This window comes from Diospyros lotus, chromosome 6, assembly GCF_014633365.1.
Source record: "Diospyros lotus cultivar Yz01 chromosome 6, ASM1463336v1, whole genome shotgun sequence".
NCBI lineage: Eukaryota > Viridiplantae > Streptophyta > Magnoliopsida > Ericales > Ebenaceae > Diospyros > Diospyros lotus.
The window spans coordinates 45563307-45587060 of record NC_068343.1 but is presented as its reverse complement, the minus strand read 5'-3'; the positions used below and the strand labels follow the sequence as shown (position 1 = coordinate 45587060).

The following is a 23754-nucleotide window of genomic DNA, read 5'->3' as shown; positions in this document are numbered from 1 at the left end:
AATGTCCAAGAGTCACTTTTGTGTTTGACATCACTTGTTCATTATTCCACCAATTAACTTGCCAACTCTTTCACCAAAACCCCCTCACGCTAGCAACTTCAACAACAATGGACATGATAAGAGTTCTTGACCGAACGTATACCTATCTTGCATGACCGAACGCCTATCTTGCAAAAGCGCGATAAAAAAAATAAGTGACCAGTTCATTTTGTAAAACCCATATGGTAACTTCTAATTAGTATCTTCGTATCTAACTTAATACAATTAAATCAATTTAAGTATATAAATAAGGTCTATGTCGTTTCTTGTATCATATACTTCACATGCATGTTACTCGTCAGGTGCTCTCAAATAAGGATTTTTCTTCTTATTATTATTATAAATTTCCTACATATTCACAAATTATATAAAACAAACACTCCCATAATCACTCCACCTAGCTAAATTTTAAAACTAGTGTTATCATTATACAATTAATTTGTACATAATTAATTACCAATTTGTAGACGAAATAAAAACCTAAAATATAGGGAAATTAAGTTATTGACGACTGTTCTTCTTGTCTTGAATTTCTTTCTTAACCCTAACATGAATAAAGAGTATGTATGGCCTGCCCTTCACTAGGACCAGCTTGATCAACATTTAATGGGATAGGCCTGGCCCTAGCCAGTTGGCTCCTATTTTGAAAAAGTGGCTCGATCGATAGACAACCTAGACGTACGGGTTGTGAACATGAAATTAGGGCATGTCCGGGTTAGGGCCGCATGCATGCAGTACTTTTGTGAGTTGGGATGGATGGCCAATTATATATATATATATATATATTGCCAGACAGACAAATCTATTTCTTGGAACCCTCGATCCGAATATTTGGCTTATTAATGGAAACATTCTAAAAATGATGGGAGTACTAAAGTCAAATAAATCATCTACCAATGAAAAATTCTTGCTTGACTGACTATACCACATTTGAAGGAGATAGTTGCATGACTATTCAGGACTTTGAAATAAATGGAAGTGCTAAAGTCAAATAAATCATCTACCAATGAAAAATTCTTGCTTGACTGACCACACCACATTTGAATTAAGGAGATAATTGCATGACTATTCAGGACTTTGAAAGATTCCTTCATCGGGCGTTGGGCGCTCAACACTCTATTAATTATTTATTTTATTTTTTAATTAATTACTTTTCCATCGTTCCAAAAGAAAAAAAAAAACAATTATATAGCTAGATTATCCACCATTTTTTTTTTTTTTATGGATACATGATTGGCTCTTACGAGACTTTATTACATCTCGAGCCAATTGAAATTTCCTATCAATAATAAATATGTTTTCATCGTTGAAACTCTATTCTTTGTTTTTTAAAAAAATGAAATTTAAAAAAAGACATTATTAAAAAGGAGAATGGACATGTATTTGGTCTCATAAATTCATCTAGTCAAAACATATACGATACACTAAAAGACCTTCAAAATTCATAAAAATTATAATAAAAAGTCTGAACTATGAACAATAAAGATCTATACTGCGATTGCAAAATCGCCTACTGTAATATTTCTATTAAAAGAAAATTGAAACTTATTGGTTCCATTATAATCCTTATTTTCATCTAAAACATATTTCCAAATTCATTTATTCTTATTTAACAAATTTTGTTCATTTTTCCTCTTCTCCATTGATACATACACGTGAAATAATCAAAATTGTTATGAAGGGTTGTTAATTAGAAAAGAAAAAATTGTTAGGACCCTTTCGTTTCATATGTACAAATTAATTGTATATAGGGGGATCCAATTCTCCTATTCTCTTCGATCTCAGACAAATTAATGCATCAATAGAATGATATATAGGGGGATCCAATTCTCCTATTCCAATTCCTATTCTAATAGATAGGCCCAAAAATCCTCACGAATCAAGATTGGTGTTCTTGACAAAAGCCGAAAGCACCAATTTCAAATTCTGAAGATTGCTAAATTATGTTTATTATCATGTAATCCTCATAGATTATAACCTTGTAAATATACTAATAACATGAAAAAAAAAAAATCAAACCTGATCTTCAATTACGTACAAAAAGACATATATGGGGTTAAAGAGAGAACCTGTGCTTGTAAATCCAGCCAGAAATCCCTCCAACTCTTTCCATGGCGTTCCTCCATCTCACCACTTTTTCCACTCCAAATCTTCTCTCCAGATCTTCAATGTCCTTCTCAAATGGTCCTTTCAGTCTCCGTACGTCCGACGGATTAACTTCAAAAAACACCGGAAGCACAAGTTTTCGCAGCTCGCAAATTCTCGCCAGCTCCTCCAAGCACCACCGGGAGGATGCATACTTAGGCGATATAACAGCAATAGCTGCAGCCGAATCCTCAATCGCTTCTAGCAAACTCGGCGCTATTTCGTCGCCCCGATCCATTCCTTCATTGTCTAGAAAGACTCGGATTCCATTCGAGAAGAGACTATTGTAGAGATCAGTAGTGAATCCGTATCTTGTATCTTCGCCTCTAAAGCTCAAGAACACGTCCCATTTTAGCCGGAACGCCGGAGTCGACTCCATAACACCGTCTTTTTCCTCCATTTTTTCCCTCTCCGGCGGGTTCTCAAACTTAATTTATCTACTTTTTCCTTTTTGATAACTTGTTTTGTAATTTCATGTATATGGGATGGGAATAAATTGGCTTGTCAAAGTTGTCTAGCATTGTTCGTGGGACCATATATGTACCAGAAAGCCATGTACGGGACTCTGAAAGACCTTGCGTGTGAATACCGCAAGAAGGGAAAATTACATAAGAAGTTCCAAACTTGTGAATAATGCAGTTCTGATATGATTAGTATCATTTGGACATTTGAACCTCCTCCCCATTTTTTTTTTTTTTATTTAAAAACAACCTCATTTGAAGTTAAGACAGTTTGTCTATTTGACCTAAAAGTCACGTACAATAAATTTTAATTCTGTTTACTCCGTTACATCCCATAGTTTATTTAATTGACAAGCCTAATTATTATTGATATTATCAATAAGTCATAAGCAACAATTAATTGAACCAAATATATTTATTACTTGGACAACCATCATTGTAAGATATCAAAAACCATTATATTCAACTTATCATTCATACTGTGGTTAGTGTTCAAATAGATAGTTTGGAGACGTAAACGTTGGTATCATTTGTGTATTCAACCAATCATCAACTCTTCATTGTTGTTTGTGTTTATATAGTTTGTTTTAGCATATGGACCAAATGATTTATGATGGAAAGAAAAATTTTACTTTGAAAAAAATTTACTTTGTGATGTACAACGTGAATTGATGACTAATTGGGATCGAAGACAAATTCAAAAGTGGATTTGGGGGAAAGTTGGCCCCAAATTTATAAATTATTTCAGTCTTCTCCTTTCTCAAATAGACTAGATCTACAAAACAGATATAGGGGAGAGCTAAGGTTAGCACAGGCTGCAGTCTATGTTTGTCTTCCTAAATCCATCCCCGATTGGGATTATTTCTTATTGATGATGTTAATAATTTACATTACACTCAAATCTTTTTTGGAGATCACACCTAATTACATAAGAAAATTGTCACACTAATATCAATAATTTACGTAACAATTTTTGTAGAAATGACAGTATTGTTGTGCCATAGATTTTTCCAAAAACATCTACCTGGGGTGTTTCTAATTAATAAATTCAAGTGGGTATATTTTTAACGAGTAATTCAAAGTGAGTGTTTTTTTCTAAAGAATAAATCATGATTAAATGGTAAATAACGTTTATAATGTAAATATTCATGATTTTGAGGGCAAAATAGTCCAAAGAAAAATGTGGCTCTATTCCCTATAAATTGCACAATAAATGAATAGTAGATGGATCTTTTTGGAACACTTTTCAAGGCATAAATTTCTTCATGAAGCATTTTGGTATTTCCTTTTCAAAGCACTTTGTATTTTCCTTCCAAAGCAAGCATTTGTATTCCTTCTAAAGGGGTATTACCTTTATAAGGATCAAGATTAATAAGTCCATCGATCCACATAGTTGTCTATGTACCAATAGAAGATTTGGCAGCTACCGCGACCCCTGCTTCTTTTCGTGGAACTCCAGGTTGAGGAATTACCTGAAATGGCTTTGAATCCAACACTTGTTTTAATTTTTGTTTGTGGTGACATAAATTCCTCCCTAACAGTCATTTTTATTCCTTCTAAAACAATATTATTCCCGCCAATTCTCTCTTATGAGGCAATTACCTACGGTTTGTTTCTTCTCTGGAAATCGCTAACGCGTGCCACATGGGACGCAGTATTCCTTCCATTCGAAGCTCCTTTCGCCAGCATCCGCATCCGCACAATAGCCTTATAGGCGCGCCCGCATGGGCGTGCGCCCCTACAAGCGCATGTGCAAAGTGCGATTTTGTTCATCCCCTTTAACGTCGGTAACCATCACCCTCACTGCTTTTGTGATGGTAAAAAATAACGGAACGGCAATTATATATTACCCCTATGCCATTTTGTTATTTTTACCCTCACAAAAGCAATAAAGGTGATGATCATCCCATTAAAGGAGTGAACAAAATCGCACTCCATTTGCATCCGCGTGGTTGCGTGCCACCTGGCGCCTCCAAAATTATAGGGAGATAAAATCCCAACCTGTCATGCATGATTCGTTCCAGGACACCCAGCTCATATGCGCGCAAGACCATTCCTCCCGCACGCTGATTCAGTTCATAGCATGCATATTTTAAGTTTATAGTAATTCTTGTGCTATTTCCTGAAATTACACTAATACCCTAGAATTTTTCAAACTTATAGTGCCCCTGCAAGCATTGAAAACCAAATGGGCCCTTTTAGTTGGGCCATGTGACTTCCCCAAAGCTCTCATTTAGTTTATTAAACTATACAGAAGGCCTCCATGCACTACCTTGACTCTTAATATTTAACGGGAAATAATTACTCGCAAAAATATTATAATAATTCTTGAAATAATAAATAATGCTTGGAAACATGCTATGATAACCCAAAGTTCTATCAGGGTAGGCATCCTAGAGGCTAAGAACCTGCTTCGGCAGCTCGTCATGAGGCCTACTTTCTCCCGAATAACTCTCTAGGTTGTTCAGTCCTCCAGGAAAGATTCCTCTTAAGTCAATTTGAGTACTTCTAACCCATATGTTCACCCTCGATATTTGGTACTATATAATGATCAGGCTCTTTCTTATTAACAGAGATATCTCATTTGTATTTATTAAATGCATCATTCATTTATTGTAACTATTTTCCTACACCTACTGACTTCAGTATCGGAGAGCATACGCGGGTGAAGAATCCCCTCGTGCCTTTTAACTTGTTTATGTGAGTGCAGTTATGCACTGAATAGACTAAATGTTACTTCTGATTGGATCAATTTGCTACCAAAAATGCACTTGAGGGTTTATTTGAGACCCCAACTCGATAATCGGAGATTGGAGCTACCCAACATACATTTCCACAAAGACACTTGTCAGTTGTTTGCCTCACCCTACCGCGACTCCAGCATTCCCGCCTCACAAATTTTAATTATTGTATTTTTTGTAACAACAGAGAACAACTGACCTGGACTTTTTGAGAGGCAAAGTGAGGATTAAAAATCCCATTTTATCACTCAATTAAAATATTTATTTCTTATTATTTTAAAAGCAATTTGAATTTAAAATATAAAAATAAAATAAAACATAACAATAGCAGCGATTTCGGGACATTGGGTGCGAGGATTTTTAATCCCATTAAGGGTGCCATAATGAGAAGGTAAGGTAAGTTCGAGCAAATTTCCATAACTTTGATAGTAAGGGTACGTTAGATAGGGGTGAAAAATGAGGGTAGAATTTATTTTTCACCCAAATTTTAAGAAATTCTATCAAACGATTTTTTTTTCATGGAAAAAAATTTCATTTTAGTTCAAAAAATGAAGATTTTCCTTAAAATCTTGAAATTAAAATTTGCAGAAAGTGGAGTAAGAATTGAAATTCCATCTTACTCTAAGTAAAGTTATTTTTTTTTTAAGGTTTATATGCATATAAATCTACTAATTTGTGACTTGATTATTGTGAGAGGGGTGTTGCTGTATCTATTGAACTCCATATGTGATTCCTTACTCTCAGTATCTACTTGACAAGATTTATAACGATGAGGTGGCAGTGGGGTAGGGTCATAGGTGCTGGAAAGACGGTGATTTTGTGGTTGTAACTTATGAATGATCTAGATATCCGTAAATATGACAAGATTTTTGAAAATTGGGAACTATGGTAACAATTTTTAAAAATAGAAGTTGAGACTTGAGACACATCTAGATATCTCAGTAAACGTGACCAGATTTTCAATCCTAATGACCTGCCATCGGTTGGCGTAATTCGAGAAGTATTTTGTAACTTAAAATTATAATTAATTTTTTTTAGCTAATGTAACTTCTCATTTTTTATCTTCCAAAACATTCAATTAGATATATAAAAGGACTGTTGATGGTCTACACATCATTAAAATAAATTAATTTTAAAGAATTCTCTCAACTATTTATTTCGATGATATTTAGCCATTTAACTATTACTGTTAAACTCCTTTTTTATGCAAATAAAAACTAAATAGTGTGAAAAAAAATAGAATAATGATAAGCGATTAGGAATGACGTTAAAAATTCAGGCATAGTCCGTTTGTCTATTGTTACATATATTATCAACGGGTTTTTTTATATACTATAGTAGTGACATTAAAAAGAAAAAAAACTGTAAAACTTTTTATTTGATTATCCCAATAGTTGGTCGCTATGAGTAAATATTTCTATAACTTAAAATGTGTGGTATAAAAATGTAATATTTGACTTTGAGAAATAATTAATTATTGAATCTATGATAAAATTATTGGTTATTTGCGAGTTTAAGATGAGTTAGTGAGAATTTGTGATTTGAGAAAATTAATAAAAAATATTAAATTTAATGTATTTTAGAATGAGAGAAATAAATGAGAATTATGAAATTTTTTGGGTTAAGAAAATATAATTTAAAAATTAGTATAAAAATTAATTTGTTGGGTCATGCAACAAGAAAGTTGGTGGTTGTGTGTGCAATGCTGGAAATTATATTATTTTTAAGTAGCATTTGTAAAATAATGAAAATAAAAAAATATCAAGATAAATTTGGAATAATTTTCAGATCAAAATATGAAATGATTAAAATAAAATTAGGAAATATTCTAAAATTTTTATTAAATTATTTGTTAAATTTTTTAAAATATACTAGAGGACATAAATATTTTTTTTCTTCTTATCTATAAAGACTAATATATGCTTATTTTGAGGGAAAAATAAGCATATCTTAAAAGATTAATATGAGGTTATTAATAATTTTTTTAATAATAATGAGATAAGTTTAATAAATATATTAAAAAGAATAAAATTTTAAAATATATTTTATATTTTAATTTTTTTAATTCATATCTTAATTAAGAAATGCACTCAGAACGCCTAGATGTATAAGTTAAAATTAATGCTAGTATCTACGTATATAATTGAAGGAGGTTGCTAGGCGGCTGGTCTTGGGATCGATCCTTAGGCAGCGCAGTGGAGGAGCTGATTTTGTTGAGAAGATATTGCTGGAATTTTCCAGCAGCGAGAAGGCCAAAACGGCGCCGTTTGGAGTGCCCAAATTGAAGTCACATGGCAGCTGGAGGGTGCCACGCGTTGCACGCTGAAGGCTTGAAGCAGCCTTGTCCGCCCGTCTCTTCTATCTTGTCTTCAATTTTAATTCATTTTCAGCCAAGTATTTCTTCTCCAATTTTAATTGCTTTGCAGCTAAGTAAATGAAGTGACGTGCAGGTTATGATTAGCATTGGAGAAGGAGAAAGAGAAAGCAGAGAAATTACGGTCGTAAATTGGCCAAGCGTTGAAGCTAAGGGACAGGTAATTATGAGACTATTTTAGTGGGCTTCTTGCTGTGGATGGAGAAGGGAATTCAGTAAGCTGGGAATTAATTAATATAATAGGGATAGGTCTTTATTCTATCTATTATTGTACGTAGTTACATCGTTAGTCCCTTTTGACGCTTTCCTGTTAACTCAATGGCATTTCAGGAACTTCAAATACAAGGGGGACCAATGATGCGAATGTACTTCCAATAGAAAAGAAACTGGACCGTTTTTATTTCTAAATTTTTTCTACAATATGGTCAGTGGAAGTTTTTTATTTCCTTCTACCCAAATGTAAATTTTGTAAGCAACTATTTCAATTGCGACTGCTACAATTAAATTGCAATTGTTATTGCCAGCTTTCTCTTTCATTGTTTTAATTTTTGCTTAAGTACTTTCAATTATTCTTTGTCCTTTTTTTCTTTTTATTTTCTTTTTTCACAAATGTCAAAAAGAGTTACCTTGTTTTTGACTTCAACACATAAAGGAATAGAATAAAAATTTTGCTATCAAAAAAATAGAATAGATACTACATAAAAACTTCAACAATATATAGAATGAGAATCAACGGCACTAGAAAAAAAAAAAAAAAAAAAGGCCTCCCCCCTTTTTTTTTCTAGGGCAATTGGTGATTGCTTCCCCTAGTAGAGACACAACTTGTACTACTTAAAAATACAATTAAAACAATTTCGAAAAAGATGTTTCTATCACCAACAAATTGAAAATTACTCTAAAAATGACATAAAAAAGATGTTTTTTTTTCTTGAAATTGAATTTTTGATGCAGCTTAAATTTTTTTTAATGGCTAAGTGTTCTTCCTTTTCTCTTTGTTTCATTACGCCATGAGAAGTGTAATTAGGGTTTAATTTGGTTTGTTGTTATTAGAATTCTATAATCATATTTGTTGAAAATAATTTATTTTTCTTGTCAATATTGTGCTTGTTTGTTGGATCGTACTGATCCTTTGGACTAAGGGCCCAAAGCCTAGCACTGAGCTCGATCCCGGGGTAGATCTTAGCCCAAGATGCCCTAATAACCTTTCTATTCAAGTCGAGATCCTTACGCTAATAACAGATTTTATCGACTCTGAGCAACTCGCACACTGATTCTCGATTAGCTCCTAATCTTCATCAAATCCGAGATCCTCAGAGATGACTCTTATCACCATTGTGTATCTCGGCTTCCTATCTTCCCATGATGATTGACGACACGCAAAGCACCCTCACCTCTATATAAACTAGCCTTGGAACATCTTGCATTCAGCGATAGGAAGGACCAGAACAACTTACCCTGATGAGCCTACACGAATTTCCCAGGAGATCACCCATCCTTGAGCTTCCCCAATTCAAGTACGCTTAACCCTGGAGTTCCTTGCTTACATTTAGCTCAAAAGGTATTTAGTTGATGTTATTTTTTTCCTTACTTATTCTCGATATATACTACCATTCTCTAGGATCTTGGGGTATTACATTCTCCCCCATTTGAGCACATGACGTTCTCGTCATGCAACCTTACAACTGGTCTCAGCTTTCCCCTTTGGAGGTTGCCATCCTAGAAGCCGCTCCTTGAACAGGCCCTCAAGCCTCGGCGCCACTCCCCTCCCTCAATCGAACTGCCTTTACCAAGGATCGGCTCTGATACCACATGTAATATCCCACATCGAGCGATAGGAAGGACCAGAACAATTTACCCTGATGGACCTACGCGAACTTTTCAGGGGGTCACCCATTCATGAGCTTCCCCAACTCAAACACGCTTAACCCGGGAGTTCTTTACCTACATTCATCCCAAAAGATATCCAGCTGGTGTTGTTTCCTTCTTTACTTATTCTCGATATATACTACCCCTCTCTGGGCTCTCGGGGTATTACAAGGCTGATTATAGGTCAAAGTATGTTCTTTCCAACCCTTATTTTGAACCCTTACTAACTTGAGCATCAGAGTATTTACAAGTACCAGCCACTCCTGCATGATCACGACATTCCATTACCGTAGCAGCTAATCTTTCTAACCCTGTTGGGTCGAAAGAAACATTTGGCTCCTACTGTAGGGCCAGACAAAATTTACCTACCTCACAAGATGAATCCTTAGTCTTATCTGCAAATTATCCATAGTCAGAACCAGAAGTTACAATAACATAGCCCCAAACCAAGAGATTCCGAATACCACCATCAACCATCATCTAGAAAATTTAGCAATCATGAAGGCTCTCTTCCAAAGCATTCCACAGCTTCAAGATCTAGTTACTGAGGTAACACCTAACCAGCAACGTGACCAAGGCAATGAACGGGTTGACGACGATGCAAAAGTCAGCCGTTACCAACAACTTCAGGCTACTCACACTCCTGCTCCCCACTGTCGACATCCTTGTACACTCCAAGTCACCTCTTCTTGGAGTTCATCATTTTTGTCCCTCTACCAGAAGGATTCCGCCTTCCTGACACATTGGAGTTGTATGACGAAACCACTGATCTAAGGAGCACTTAACAATGTTCAACTCTCTGATGTTGTTAAATGGGGAAACTGATCCGATCATGTGTCGAGTTTTCCCTAGCACATTAAAAAAGTCCTCCTTGCTGTGGTTCTCCACTCTGGAACCAGGCTCCATCCACGACTTCTCTGAGCTCGCCACATGCTTCATTACCCACTTCTCTACTAACCAAGCTCATCATAAAATCTCGACTAGCCTCATCAACTTGAATTAAGGAGAAAATGAGCCATTTTCGAACTTTCATGCACCGGTTCAACCAAGAGGCCATCCAAATTAGGGATCTCAATCTGGCTGTCTCACTACACGCCATCACGGCAGGGCTTAAGCTCGGGCCCTTCACCATTCTCTGTCTCGAAAGCCTCCCGCTGACCTTGACGAGTTCTGAGTAGACCCTCAACTTCTATACCTTCCATTTCATCCCCGAAAATTTTGAAAAGATGCCATTTCGACCTTCCTTGGGCAAAATTACGAAATTACACTTAGGCCCAAATGTATATTTTGACCGTAAATCTTTTCGTTTGAACCCGAAACCACTTAAGGGTTGTTCTAATTAATAAATCGAAGTCTCCTCAGGGTGCCGTTGACTTTTCGGAAGTCTCCTACAATAATTTAATTTTTCAGCCTGACCCATAGCTGTACCGAAAACGGTTTCTAACCTGATTTCTTTCAACGCTAAAAATCATTCCTTGAAATTTTCATCAATACAATATCATTTTGCTTAGAGATCTCGACTCCAAGGCACTCCCTACAGTCAATTTGGTCTTTCATAACGGTAAGAAATTACCCTATAACCCCAATTTACCTATAAATTCCATTTTTGCCCCAAGATAATTTACTCTTGAGTCCTTTAGAAATTCTCGAGTATTATAGGATTTCCAAGGACGGGACACAAACTAACTAAGTTTGTGAACTGCAAAAGTAATATCCAGCCTGGAAATAGTAAGATAGAGCAACCTGCCTATCAATCTAAGATAAAGGGAAGGATCCTCAAGCAAATCACCATCAGAAGCACTAAGTTTCAGATTGGGAATTATAAGGAGAGAAACAAACTTACTAACCATGAGACCAGAATCTTCCAATAATTGCAACGTATAATGTCGCTGAGAAAAGAATATACAATTTTCAAATTGAGCAATCTTTAAGCCAAGAAAATATCTCAATTTTTCAAGATCCTTAAGTTTGAACTGGCTGTGGATAAACAACTTAAGATCATTTAAAGCTATAAGATTAGGGCCTGTAAGGATGATATCATCCACATACACTAAAAAGCCATAAAAGAAGAACCCGTGCCTTTAGCAAACAATGAATAGTCAGATTTAGACTATACAAAACCAAATTGAAAGAGGGCATTGGAAAATTTTGAAAACCACAGCCTTGAAGCTTGTTTTAAACCATAAATTGATTTATGTAACCAGCAAACTAATTTCTCCCTTTTTGAACCAACTGGGACTAAAGGTCTATATCCAAGAGGCAAGTCTATATACACTTCTTCAAAAAGATCCCCATTAAGAAAAGCATTGTTCACATCTAATTGTAAAAGAGACCACTTATTTATAGTAGCAAGAGCCAACATAATTTTCACAGTGACCAACTTCGCTACAGGAGAAAAAGTGTCCAAAATTTCCAAGCCTTCTTGTTGGGTATATGCTTTTGCAACCAAGCGAGCCTTGTGTCTCTTTAGGGACCCATTAGACTTGTATTTTATTTTATATATCCATTTACACCCAATGACATGCTTGTGAGGAGGCAAAGAAGTGATTGTCCAAGTGTGGTTGACATGCATAGCATTTAACTCAGCTTTCATGGCATCTTTCCAATAGTCATGGTGAACAACTTGATGATAGAATTGAGGCTCAAAGTTAGCTAACACTTGAAGGAGAAATAAGCTATGAGCAAGAGAAAAATTTGAATAATAAAGATATTGAGACAAGGGGTAAGGACTGTCAGTTGAATGAGGTGTCTTGTGAGAGAGAAGGCTGCAATGAAAATCCTAAAGGTATGTAGGAGGTCTAACCACCCTAGTATACCTGCAAACCAGAATGACAAGAGCAGAATTGGGAAAAGAAGTGGGACTAGCAACAGGGGAAAGAGGATCGATTTTATGAAAATTTGAAGAAACAACGGGAAGTGGAGCATGAGAAGAAGGCAAGTCAGTAGCTAGAATTAGGAGCACCAAATCAGGAAAGGGGTCAACCACTTCATCAGGAAGAGTGACAGAATGAAAATAGAAAATGTGCTCTTTGAAATTGTACATCCCGGGAAATGAAGATGGATTTGGTGTGAAGATCATAAAGTTTGTAGCCTTTAATATTTGGAGGATAACCAAGAAAAATGCAAGCAATGGCCCTAGGATTAAATTTTGGTCTATGAGAATGCAATGTGAAGGCAAAACAAAGACTACAAAACACTCGAAGAGAGGCATAATCAACTAGTGACTGGTATAACAATTGATAAGGTGTTTTGGAATGCAAGAGAGGAGAAGGGGTTCTATTTATCAAGAAAGTGGAAGTAAGAATGCAATCACCCCAGAACTGAATAGGAACCCTAGATTGAAAAAAAATACTCGTGCCACATTTAAGAGATGTCGATGTTTCCTTTCAACCATTGAGTTTTGTTTAAGCCTCTCAACACATGAAAACTGGTGTATAATTCCTTTAGAGGTAAAATAATTGACAAATTTAAGTTCAGGGGCATTGCTTAACCTAAACCTTTTAATGACCTTATTAAATTGAGTCTCAACCAAAGAAAAAAACTTAGGGATAATGTCCTTAGCTTCTGATTTATGTCTCATAAGGAATACCCAAGTATATCTTGTGCAGTCATAAACTAAAGTCAAGAAATACTTATATCCAACATAGGTAGGCACATGATAGGGACCCCAAGTGTCATAATGAATCAAATCAAACGCATTTTGTGATAGATGATTATGAGATATAAAAGACAGTCTACTTTGTTTAACCAAGGGATAAACAGAATAGAAATCCTGATCATTATTATTGAATTGAAGTTGAGACTATTAAATCCAATCTTTTGAAAGAAAAATTCCCTAGCCTCTTATGCCAAGTAGTCTTACTAACATGAGCTACTATGGCTACAAGAATCCCGAAATCTACTACACCAGAAATGACATCCAAGATATATAATCCATCAATCAACTTATCCTTGCCAATCATCTTCAAAGTGTGTGTATCTTGTATTGTACAGGTATGAGAGGTAAAATTGAGACTCATGGAATTTTTCCTTACTAATGCACTCACTAAAATGAGGTTAAACTTGAAATGAGGCACATATAGGACATTATCCAACACAATATGTGAAGTAAGCTTAACACGACCCATATACTGAACTAAAATTTGTGTGTGGTTCGGTAAAGTAACATAAGCATCCCGAATAAGCTTCAACTCAACAAAGGATGCATGATTAGAATACACATGACTTGTGGCTCTAGAGTCCAACACCCAATGATTAGGATTACTAATCAATGAACTGATATTAATAGAAAGACAGGTACCTGATGCCTGACTAGAAGAAGAAGGGGCATCAGGAGGAGTAGATTCAGCATTTTCCTGCTTGGTAATTGTGAGGTGAGAGCTCAGTATGCTCAAAAGACTCTGATATTGCAGTGGACTTAGGGACTTCATAAATCTTTCTACTTTTTTAGTCTGAGAAGGGCTAGAGCTAAATCCTAACACCTGACTAACAACAGGATTTTTAGTATGATTATTTACAGCCATTTTTTCAGAATTATTTCCCTTTTGTCTAGGCTTATACTCAGGAGGATATCCATGAAGTTTGTAGCACTTATCTATGGTATGTCCACTAAACCCATAATGAGTACAGAAAGACCTCTCCCTTTTCTAATGTTTACCTTGATTAGGCCTATGTGTGTATGTTAACGTTCGAAGTTGGCCGACCATGATTCGTAGCCCCATAATGAGATAATGAGCACAAATGCAAAGAGGAGGAACAAATAATACGACGTACACAAGAAGTTTTTATGTGGTTCGGCTAGAATGATGCCTAGTTCACGACTATTCTCTGGTTATTCTGGCAAAGTAACAGTATATCATTATTGTCCATCCTCTTTATAATGGTTTTGGACCCCTATTTATAGTATGGGGTGTTTGCAATTTACATAAAATCCAAAGTAATAGGATAATATCGTGGAGATAAGATGTCCTTATCAATTCCATAAAACCGAGAGTGGATTTCGTATTACCAGGGATATGGTTTGCCTCAGGTAAAATAAGTGGGTCCCACCTCCATTTATTCAACGGCCTTGTTGTTATGCGAGCTGAACGGTTAGGCCAGCGAGTTGGAAGCATCGCGAGGAGCTCACTTAGTTAGGCTAGCAAGCTAGAAGCATCGCTGGGAGCTCGCTTGGTTTCGCGGTCTGAGCTCGGGTCTCAGCGACATGTAACCTTGTTCTGACGAGCTCGGCCTTGGGTCTTTTAGGCTTTAGGAGATTGGGCCGGCCTGCTGGGTTGAGTCCAACCCATAAGAAGTGATCCAAGAAATACCCATAACAGTGTCATTCTTAACCAATAGTGTAACAGGATTAGAAGTAGCAAATGCATTATGTATGTTCCTTTGGTTTTCCTCTTGTGTAATCAAGGCAAAAACCTTATTGATAGGCAGGATAGGATCCATTAACAATAATTGTCCTCTAACTTGAGAATAAGTATCATTTAAACCCATGAGGAAATACATGACATACTTAGTGTGATAGTATTCAGCTAAAGACTTCAAACCACCACATGTACATTTTCCACAGAACAAGTTGGCCTATAGTTGCTAAGTTCATCCCAAATGACCTTTGATTTGGTAAAATAGGCACTGATCGATAATTGTCCTTGTTGTAAGTTCATCAATTCTCTCCTAAGTTGAAAGATTCGAGGACCATTAGCTTGTTGATATCTTTCTTTTAATTCATTCCATATGCCATAAGCAGAATTAGAAAAAATGACACTTGTCAAGATTTCTTTAGAGGCAGAATTCAATATCCATGAAATCACTATATTATTGTTTCGGATCCAAGAATTGAGAAGGGATCATCACCTGATGACCAGGAAATCAAGCCATTTACAAACCCTAGTTTTTTCCCTATCGAAAGTGCGATGACCATGGCACGGCTCCAGGAGGAGTAGTTGTCTCCCGTCAAAGGTTGCGACATTAGCAATAGTATAGGATTGTCGAAGTGATGCAAATAGTAGGGGCTTAAGACAATGTTAATGGCAGAGTTCCTCATTGATGAAGAAGATATTTCTAGAAACATATTCGCCATAGAACAAGTATGGATGATCGAGGAAGAAAAAGAGAAATCAATAGTAGGAGATTGCCACGGAGAGAGATTGATTTGTAGATCTTCGATAAAAAGAGATTGCTGTCAAAGAAAAGAAGAAACTCCGAACAACGGAGATACACAAAACTGAACAATGGAGATTCAATCGAAAAGAGGAAACGTACCTAAGGCTTAGCGGAGATCGTCGGAGATCAACAAAGAAGGAATCGTGATTGACAGCCAGAAACGGAATCACGAGCCTAGGGTTTAGAAACGCTCTAATACCATAACAAAGCAAATGAGAGAGAGACAAAATATAATAGCGCCTCATTAATCTTTCCATTAATTGGATCTCAGCCTTTAAATAGTAGCCCTAAAACTAATATATCAATATTACAAAAATACCATTGTTCAATGACAACAAAATAACAAAAAACAAAATACAAACTAAAAAAAATACAAACTAACAATAGTTAAAATGCTAATATACCAAGCTCTAAAGTAAAATACAATGAATTAAAACCCAAATACTCTATTAAGTTTTGTGATACTATATGCTAGTTCTAAAAAGTAATATATATTATATTTTGTTCATGTATAAATTAATTTCAAACGGTTTGATTATTTTCCTATTTTTGATAGTGACTAAGTTAAGACATAGAAGTTAAATATTTAGAAGTTAAATATTTGGAAGTTAAATAGAATTTCAGAAGTATTTAATGAAACAAATGGCTTCTACACTAACAAAATTAAGATACCAGTTTCAAAGCAAGTCTTGCAGTTGTCATTTCCAAAAAATTTCTTCAACAAAATAAACAGACAGAAAAATGGTAGCTAGGAGCTGAAATAGGAGAAAAATACCTGGAAATTAATTAAACACTTCAATGGTGTAAAAATGGTGTGTTAGGTTTTTGCATGGAGAATTATTTCTAGAAGATTAAGAATAGAACCTGTTAGAATGAAGATGAAGTGCGACTATATTTTTTTCCAAGTTAGATTAGTTAACTTAGTGGTTATATTATGAGGGTTATTTTAGACATTGAGTATATAAAATAACCTATTGTAATTAACGCCCCCTATGTTCTATAAATAGGAGGCAAGGGTTAGGCAATCGCATAGAACATCATTCACTCATTCAAACTATTTTCTCTGAATGCAAGTGAGATTGCTGAGAGAGAGAAAGACTTAGAGGGAAATTTTGTCTTTGTATTCTCTTGTGTGAGAGAGAAAAGAGAGTTCTTGTAATCTTGTTCAAGCGGTTTCTAGTGGAATTGGCTCTCGGGATCAAGGCTGGATGTAGGATTGCATATTGCAATATGAACCAGGATAAATCAATGCCTACTGTTTGGTTTGATTGCTCTTTTACTTTAATTTCTTTTCTATTTTTCATTTCGAGTTTTATATAACTTATTGTGGGTTGATTTTTGGGTGAGGAGTGGAGAAAGATTAGCAAACTAGAGTATTGAATTGAGTTTCTAAGAGCTCTTAATCCTAACAGATTGGTATCAGAGCCAATACCTCTTTCAAGAATTGCCAAGAACCCTAGAAATTAATAGGATTCTTCCCTAAAATGGCTTCTGCAGCCTCTACTGCCCATTATAACATTGGAAAGTTCGATGGGTCTAATGATTTCGGACTTTGGAGGATGAAAATGAGAGCTTTGTTAGGTAATTTAGGATTAGAAAAGGCTCTCGATGGAAAGTCAAAAATGCCGAATGATTATCCTAAAGAAAAGAAGAAGGAAATCATCAAGAAGGCATACAACACCCTAATTCTAAGTTTAGGGGACAAAGTTCTTAAAGAAGTTTCAAAAATGGAAACTGCAGCAGAGTTATGGCTTAGGTTAGAGAGTTTGTATATGAAAAAATCCCTATCTAGTAGGCTGTTCTTGAAGGCAAAATTCTTTACTTTAAGATGCAAGAAGGGCAGGAATTGCATAGGCACATAGATGAGTTTAATAAGTTGTGTTTTGACTTAGAAAATATAGATGTGAACTATGATGATGAAGATAAAGCCCTTGTGTTATTACATTCTTTACCTAAGTCATATGAAACTTTTGTGGATATCCTTAAACATGGTAGGAATACACTAACCTTAGAAGATGTTATAGGAGCATTGAATTCTAAGGAGTTACAACAAAAAAATAGAAGGAAAAACTGCTGGAGATGTCCTTACTGCAAGAAGTGGGACTGAAAAGAAAGAGTTTAAACCAAGGGGGAAGTTTAGATCCAAGTCTAAGAATGACAAGAAATAGTTTAAATGTTATCATTGCCATAAAGAGGGTCATATTAAGAAATTCTGCCCTAAAAGAAAGAAAGAATTTATTGAAAAATCAAATTCTAAAATTTCATCCTCCCTATGTGAGTATGATTATGATAGTGCGGATGCATTGGTTACATCTTGCCCAGGTATTACATTCTCCCCCCTTTAATAAATTTCGTCCTTGAAATTTAACTCGTGACAATTGAATCATAGCTATTGCTAATGACTCCCAACTGTAATATCCTAAATATATCATTCCTATTCCTTGACAATCATTCCTTGCTCACATCTTAACACGATCCATGCTTACCAAACATGTTTCTTATTTTCCAAAATATCCCGTTGCAGCTCTAAACAGGCGGTTTACACATATCCCAAGATAATTCATAATGCTTAATATCATTTCCAATCGTGTCCTTAGAACCCATTTTATTTGACTCCTAACTCTCCCAACCCACTCTGATGCTAATGCATATGCCATGATCATAAAAAATTATCAACATTTAACTGAGCTAACTCGGCGTACCTTTCTCCATTGTAAGGTAGATCTCTTCTTATCTTTTGACAGGTAGAAAACTCATCTAGGGCGAGGTTTTTATGCCTCATTCGCTTTTCCCAATTCCTCCACTTTCTGCCTCTTTGGACATTCGCTTGAGTAATGACCAGGTTGTTAACACGTAAAACATGTGATCCTCATTCGATTCCCAGTCGGAGGTGCCTCTTTATTCTTAGGGCAGTCCTTTTCCTTGTGTCCTTCTTCATCGCACGTAAAACAACGGACATGTCTTTGGAAACATTGTCTCCCTTAGTGTATCTTGTTGCATCGGGGACACGACCCACTATCTTTGGAGTTCCTTCCATCTGACTTATGTGTAACGACCCGCTCCCACTTACGGGTGCCACTGGTAAATAATCGACCAGATTACTCATCTATCAAACCACAACTGAAGGGTTGGACTATGTTTCAAGAGAAACGCCCTAGGTGGGAACTAGGCTTCGTCCTTCCCTTCGCTCCACTCAGGAATCGGTCCCAACTCAAACGAGAAAACACAGCGGACTGAGACCCGAAACCCGAGTGAGCTTTACCTCTCTTCAGCTCGCCCCATAGCAAGCCAGAGGTGACCCAAGCACAAGCTAGCATACAAACACTTCGCTGAGTATTGGGGATTTATGAGAACGTACCTTGATGAACTTGACTCGATCCGAAACTTGGCTTTACCGACTATGCCACATTCAACGAGCAATCACACAATCATCTATCACACTATGATGATTACATAATTAAATACATTTAAGCTCAATGACATAGACATTTACTCACAAGGGTATACATACACCACGCCCCCTGACTACATACAAGCAATATTAAAAATACATAACTCAGGCAACACAGCTAGTTGCCACAACAGCCTCCCGGCGCCATCCCTGCTTGCATCCGGACTTGCATCATCTACACATGAGGTAAAACCTCATGAGTCATAAAGACTCAGTAAGGGTGCAATGCATGTAAATATGAATGTAATCATGTTTATGTATGCCAAATGCATGCAAATGAGGCTAGGCTCACACATCCTCACAACCCACTAAGGTTTGAGGCGTCAACCTATCAGCCCCCACCACTAGTCCTCCTTATGGCCATAGGTCCACTAGTTCATGCATCACACAAGATATAACCACTACATGCCAGGGCAACATAAAAACATTATCAAGCATATTTACCAACTTGCAAGGCCACCTCCACAGGGGGCCGTCCCTTACCTGGCTCGAAGCCTCATCTCTGCCTCGGCCCGAATTCCAGCCCGAACCTCTAGTTCCTCTAGGATCACCGTCTCTTCGGTCAAACCTAGATGCAAAACACACAAAACCCCAACTCCATTAACATCCGGCATTTAACCAATGCCCTCAACTACACCGTACATCGTCAAATCATCCATCAACAAGATTTCAAATAACCCCAACACAGGGTTAAATCCAACAACATTACACAATTCGATGACTCACAAAAAGTAAGTATTCCAAAAAGAATTTATTTACTTACCTCGGTTAAATCGAGAAGAGAAAATCGGTTAATCGCCCACGCCGACGTTGCTTCCCGAGCTACCATCACATGCCCGAAATTCCATTCTCGAGCTTCCGGTATGCTCTACGAGCCTCAATATAATTTCCAGGACCTTTTCCCAATTTTCTGGAATTTTTCAGGATTTTTCCCTTATTTTTCCAGATTTTTCTCATTTTCCATTTTCTTTTTCTTTTTATTTTTTTTCTTTTTTCTTTATTTCCTTCACTATTCACTGTCTTCTTCCTTCTCCATTTCCCACGCACACTTGGCTTCTTCTTCCTTGCGCCTGCGCACGGCCAGCCTCGCCCATCGCTTGCTCCGATGGCCGCCTCGCCTTCCTGTCGGCCTCCATCGCCTAAGGCGCCACCACCGACCGCATCGCACCGCCCCAGACCGCCGCGAGCTCGCTGCCGGCGTCGACCTCCCTTGCGTGCTGCTGCCATTGCTGATCGACGAAGGTTCTGGCCGCCTTGCTGCCTCAGCCCTCCGCAGCGAGCACGTCGCCAACCCCCATCTCGATTGTGGGTGCTGCTTCCTCACCTTAGCCATGGTCGATCTGCCTCGTTTCTCACAGCTACTGCAACAGCAGCTCGGAGCTGCTTTTTCCATCGCCGAGCTCGGCCATCGCCCTCTCGCAAGCTCTTCTTCTCGGTCTCGGCCTCTCGCGATCTCTCTCCATTTCTCCTCTGCTTCCCGAGCTCATGTAACCGCGGCCATTACCGCAGCTTTTTCCCGCGGCTGATGCTACCTCCTTCGTGCATCGGTCATGGCTGTTCAGCCATCACAATGGCTTCTTCTCCCAGCCGCCAGCTATCTCCGACCTCTCTCGATCACTCTTGGCCCAAGCTTCTCTCCCTCCTTCTCTGCTTCGGTCGCGAACTCTCTCTTCCCCACTCTCTGGTCTGGCAATTTCAATTTACAGAGGCTAGGAAGCTTCCTTGAAGCTTCCTCACCCACGCGCGCCTCTTTATATATATATATACTTATATATTACATATTTAGCCCCCCCTGCAACTCATTAATTCCACTCAAAAATTCATTAATTGCACTTAGGGACTTTATAATTGCACTTGGGTCCTCCCAATGCTTAAATTAATTTTTAATTAAGACACTTAAAATCTCAATTTTTCCAAAATTAATAATCGACTTTTACTCGAAATTGCCGATTTCATCCCTACGCCTGCACGGAACCTTTATTCGACCAGAAAACACTTAAGGGTTGCCTTACTCAGAAAACCGAACCACCCCTAGGGTCCCCTCAGCTTCCAAGAGGTCCCCTATAACTATTCGGTATTGGCATCCACTCGGGCTTATACGAAAATTATTCCGAAAATTATTCCCGGTCGGACTACTGCCAGCGTCACTATCCTCATCTCGAGATGCTCATTAATCTCTTGTCCTTTTCCCTGGACATCCAAGTCCCGAGGCACTCCCGGCCGCCAATTCGGCAAATTTCATTAATAAATTACTTGAATTTGACTTTTGGCCTTCCCGGACCACCCGAGGCCCTGCCAAAATAGTCAAAACTTATTTATTTTTAATACCATGTAATACTAGGTATTACATTATGTTCCCTACCTTTCGAATCTTTCTTCTTTTCATCCTATCTAATCAATCCGACACGTAGTAGATTAGTCTTCATGGCTAAGGCTCTATCCAACTCCTTGTTATAGGTGTCCATCGTCCACGAGCTAAGAGCTAAGACCTTGGGCGTTATTGGAAATCCTTTATCAACGGAAGCAAGGATCGAACCTGAGTATGCAAAATAGCTAGGATTTCCACAAGTTTAAATAAAAGTCCGTCACGCACCCACATATCATAAAGTTATAGCAACTTCACAAATATATAAATTTTGCGGTACAATCACAGAATCGCATACAAACACCATACATCCTTAAGTATCTTAACTGCTATTCACATTACAATTTTAGGATTACACGGTACCCAGATAAATCCAACTCTAAATCAGCCAAGCACCACCTTTGAATCCTTACTCGCTCTGGAACCTGGAGTACCTGATAAGCTTAACATACCTGGAATGTTGAATGTTCTAGGGGTATGAAACACCCGAGTTAGATTATTATATCTAAGTGAGTGGTAAGAAAGAAAGAAACAGCGCATGCAAGAGTAATATGCAATATAGCAGGAAACAAGCAGAAATAAGTATAAACCTTTCAAGACCATATCAAAATAAAACCTCCCCGAGTGACCATCATCCCTTCCAGCACTTGTGTTAAACCTCACAGCCTCACCTCTAGGCTAAGCCCCACCTTTAGGCACGTGATCGTGGTCCAATCCCTTAACCTCACCTCTAGGCACGGGATTGCCCCCCCCCCCCGATCATCGTGATGTTCACAACAAGCGGCCAACCATCATATATAAGTTCCCGATCCACCAATAGCAACTATCACCAAACAACATGTTGAAGACAAAGTATGTACAAACTAAGGAATATCAAGTAGGCATGGCCCCACCTGTAGGCACGGTGCACAAACCAAGGAAAATATGATATGCAATCCACAAGCTACGAGCAAGAGTAGTCATATTTAATCGCATCAACGAACCACAACAACAAACTCCGTGATCAAGCAAAATAGGAAAGAAATGCTCGAAAATAGGGAAACATGAGATGTAAGCATCAAACCATCCACAAGTGGAAACTAAGAGTGATCAATAGGAATAAGAATCACTCACAAATGAAACTAAGAATGATTAAGAGGAAGCATGTACAAGAACCACTCACCTTGATCGTTTCTCTTCAATAGCACGGTTTACAGCCTGGTTTCAAGCACTAGGGGATATTTCTGCAGAAATAACGAATTTTAGTGAACCAACCTTAAATATTTTTACACAGGGTTGTAGGTAATTAAAATAAGAGAACAACGATAAAAATTTCAAGCTAAACGGAGGTCGGATGCGCCCTCATGGGCCCCTGGAAGGGTGGCCACGCGTTGCCCTCTTCTTTATTTTGCAACCCAAAATTAAAACAGCTATATCTTGCTTATTTTTTATCCGATTCGCTCTCCGTTTGAATTTACGGACTCCTCTTTTCATGCTCTACGACCCTATGGAAAGAAAATTGGCTTACCTTTTCAATTTCCTTTCTGTTTTGGCGGTTTTCCAGCCAGGTCTCTATTTCCTTCCTTCTTTGCTTTTTCTTTACTTTTTCTTGCACTAACTTTCTTTCCTTTCTCCTTAGCTTCTCGTGGCCTTAACTCCTTCCCTTTATATAGCCTTTAAATGCCCAAATCCTCAAGATTTCACTTGGCCTCCAAGTTACTTATTTTCCACCCAAGTAATAATTACACTTTGAAATGTTTGCAATTTTCTCAAGCAAGCCTCCACTTCTTCCAATGCTAGGCCACCAAATACACTCTCAAGATAAGTCTTATCATCTTCTTTCCTTGCAAGAAACTCCTAGCCAATCCTGGTCTTCCAATCTTAGACTTTAGGATAAAAATCAATCATTGCAAGCTTTGATTTTGATTTCATCTTCTCCTTCAAGCCTTTACTTCCTTCCAACCAAACCTCCCCTTCACGTGGCTTTCATGATAAGAACACTCAAGGACCCTTTTCTCTTCTCTTCCAAGCCACTCATAGCCTTCCAACTCATGCCATTTAAGACTTTTGGGGTAAGAATCAATCATTACTTCCTTTGAATATTTTTATCTTCCTATTCAAGCTTCTCCTTTCTTCCAATCTTAAACTTCCAAATATTCCCTCACGTGGCTTTAGGA

The 23754-nt window shown here is 37.4% G+C and overlaps 1 protein-coding gene and 1 long non-coding RNA gene across 5 annotated transcripts in view; both read right to left on the bottom strand.

Moving 5' to 3' along the window:
- LOC127804022 (disease resistance protein RPV1-like) overlaps positions 1–23754 on the bottom strand; it is a 206497-nt gene that overhangs the window by 144726 nt on the left and 38017 nt on the right. For 2 of the 4 annotated variants that reach the window (XM_052340729.1, XM_052340728.1), the window contains exon 1: positions 2109–2677. The exons of the other annotated variants lie outside the window; for them this stretch is intronic. In XM_052340729.1, coding sequence (XP_052196689.1) covers positions 2109–2584 — 476 coding nt within the window. In that variant the 5' untranslated portion in view covers positions 2585–2677. Of the gene's footprint in view, positions 1–2108; positions 2678–23754 lie in introns of those variants that run through there. 4 annotated transcript variants of the gene reach the window in all.
- LOC127804023 (uncharacterized) lies at positions 19232–20206 on the bottom strand. Its single transcript, XR_008023644.1, has 2 exons — positions 19717–20206; positions 19232–19408 (listed from the first exon to the last, which is right to left on the bottom strand). It is a non-coding gene; the product is annotated as an uncharacterized LOC127804023 (long non-coding RNA).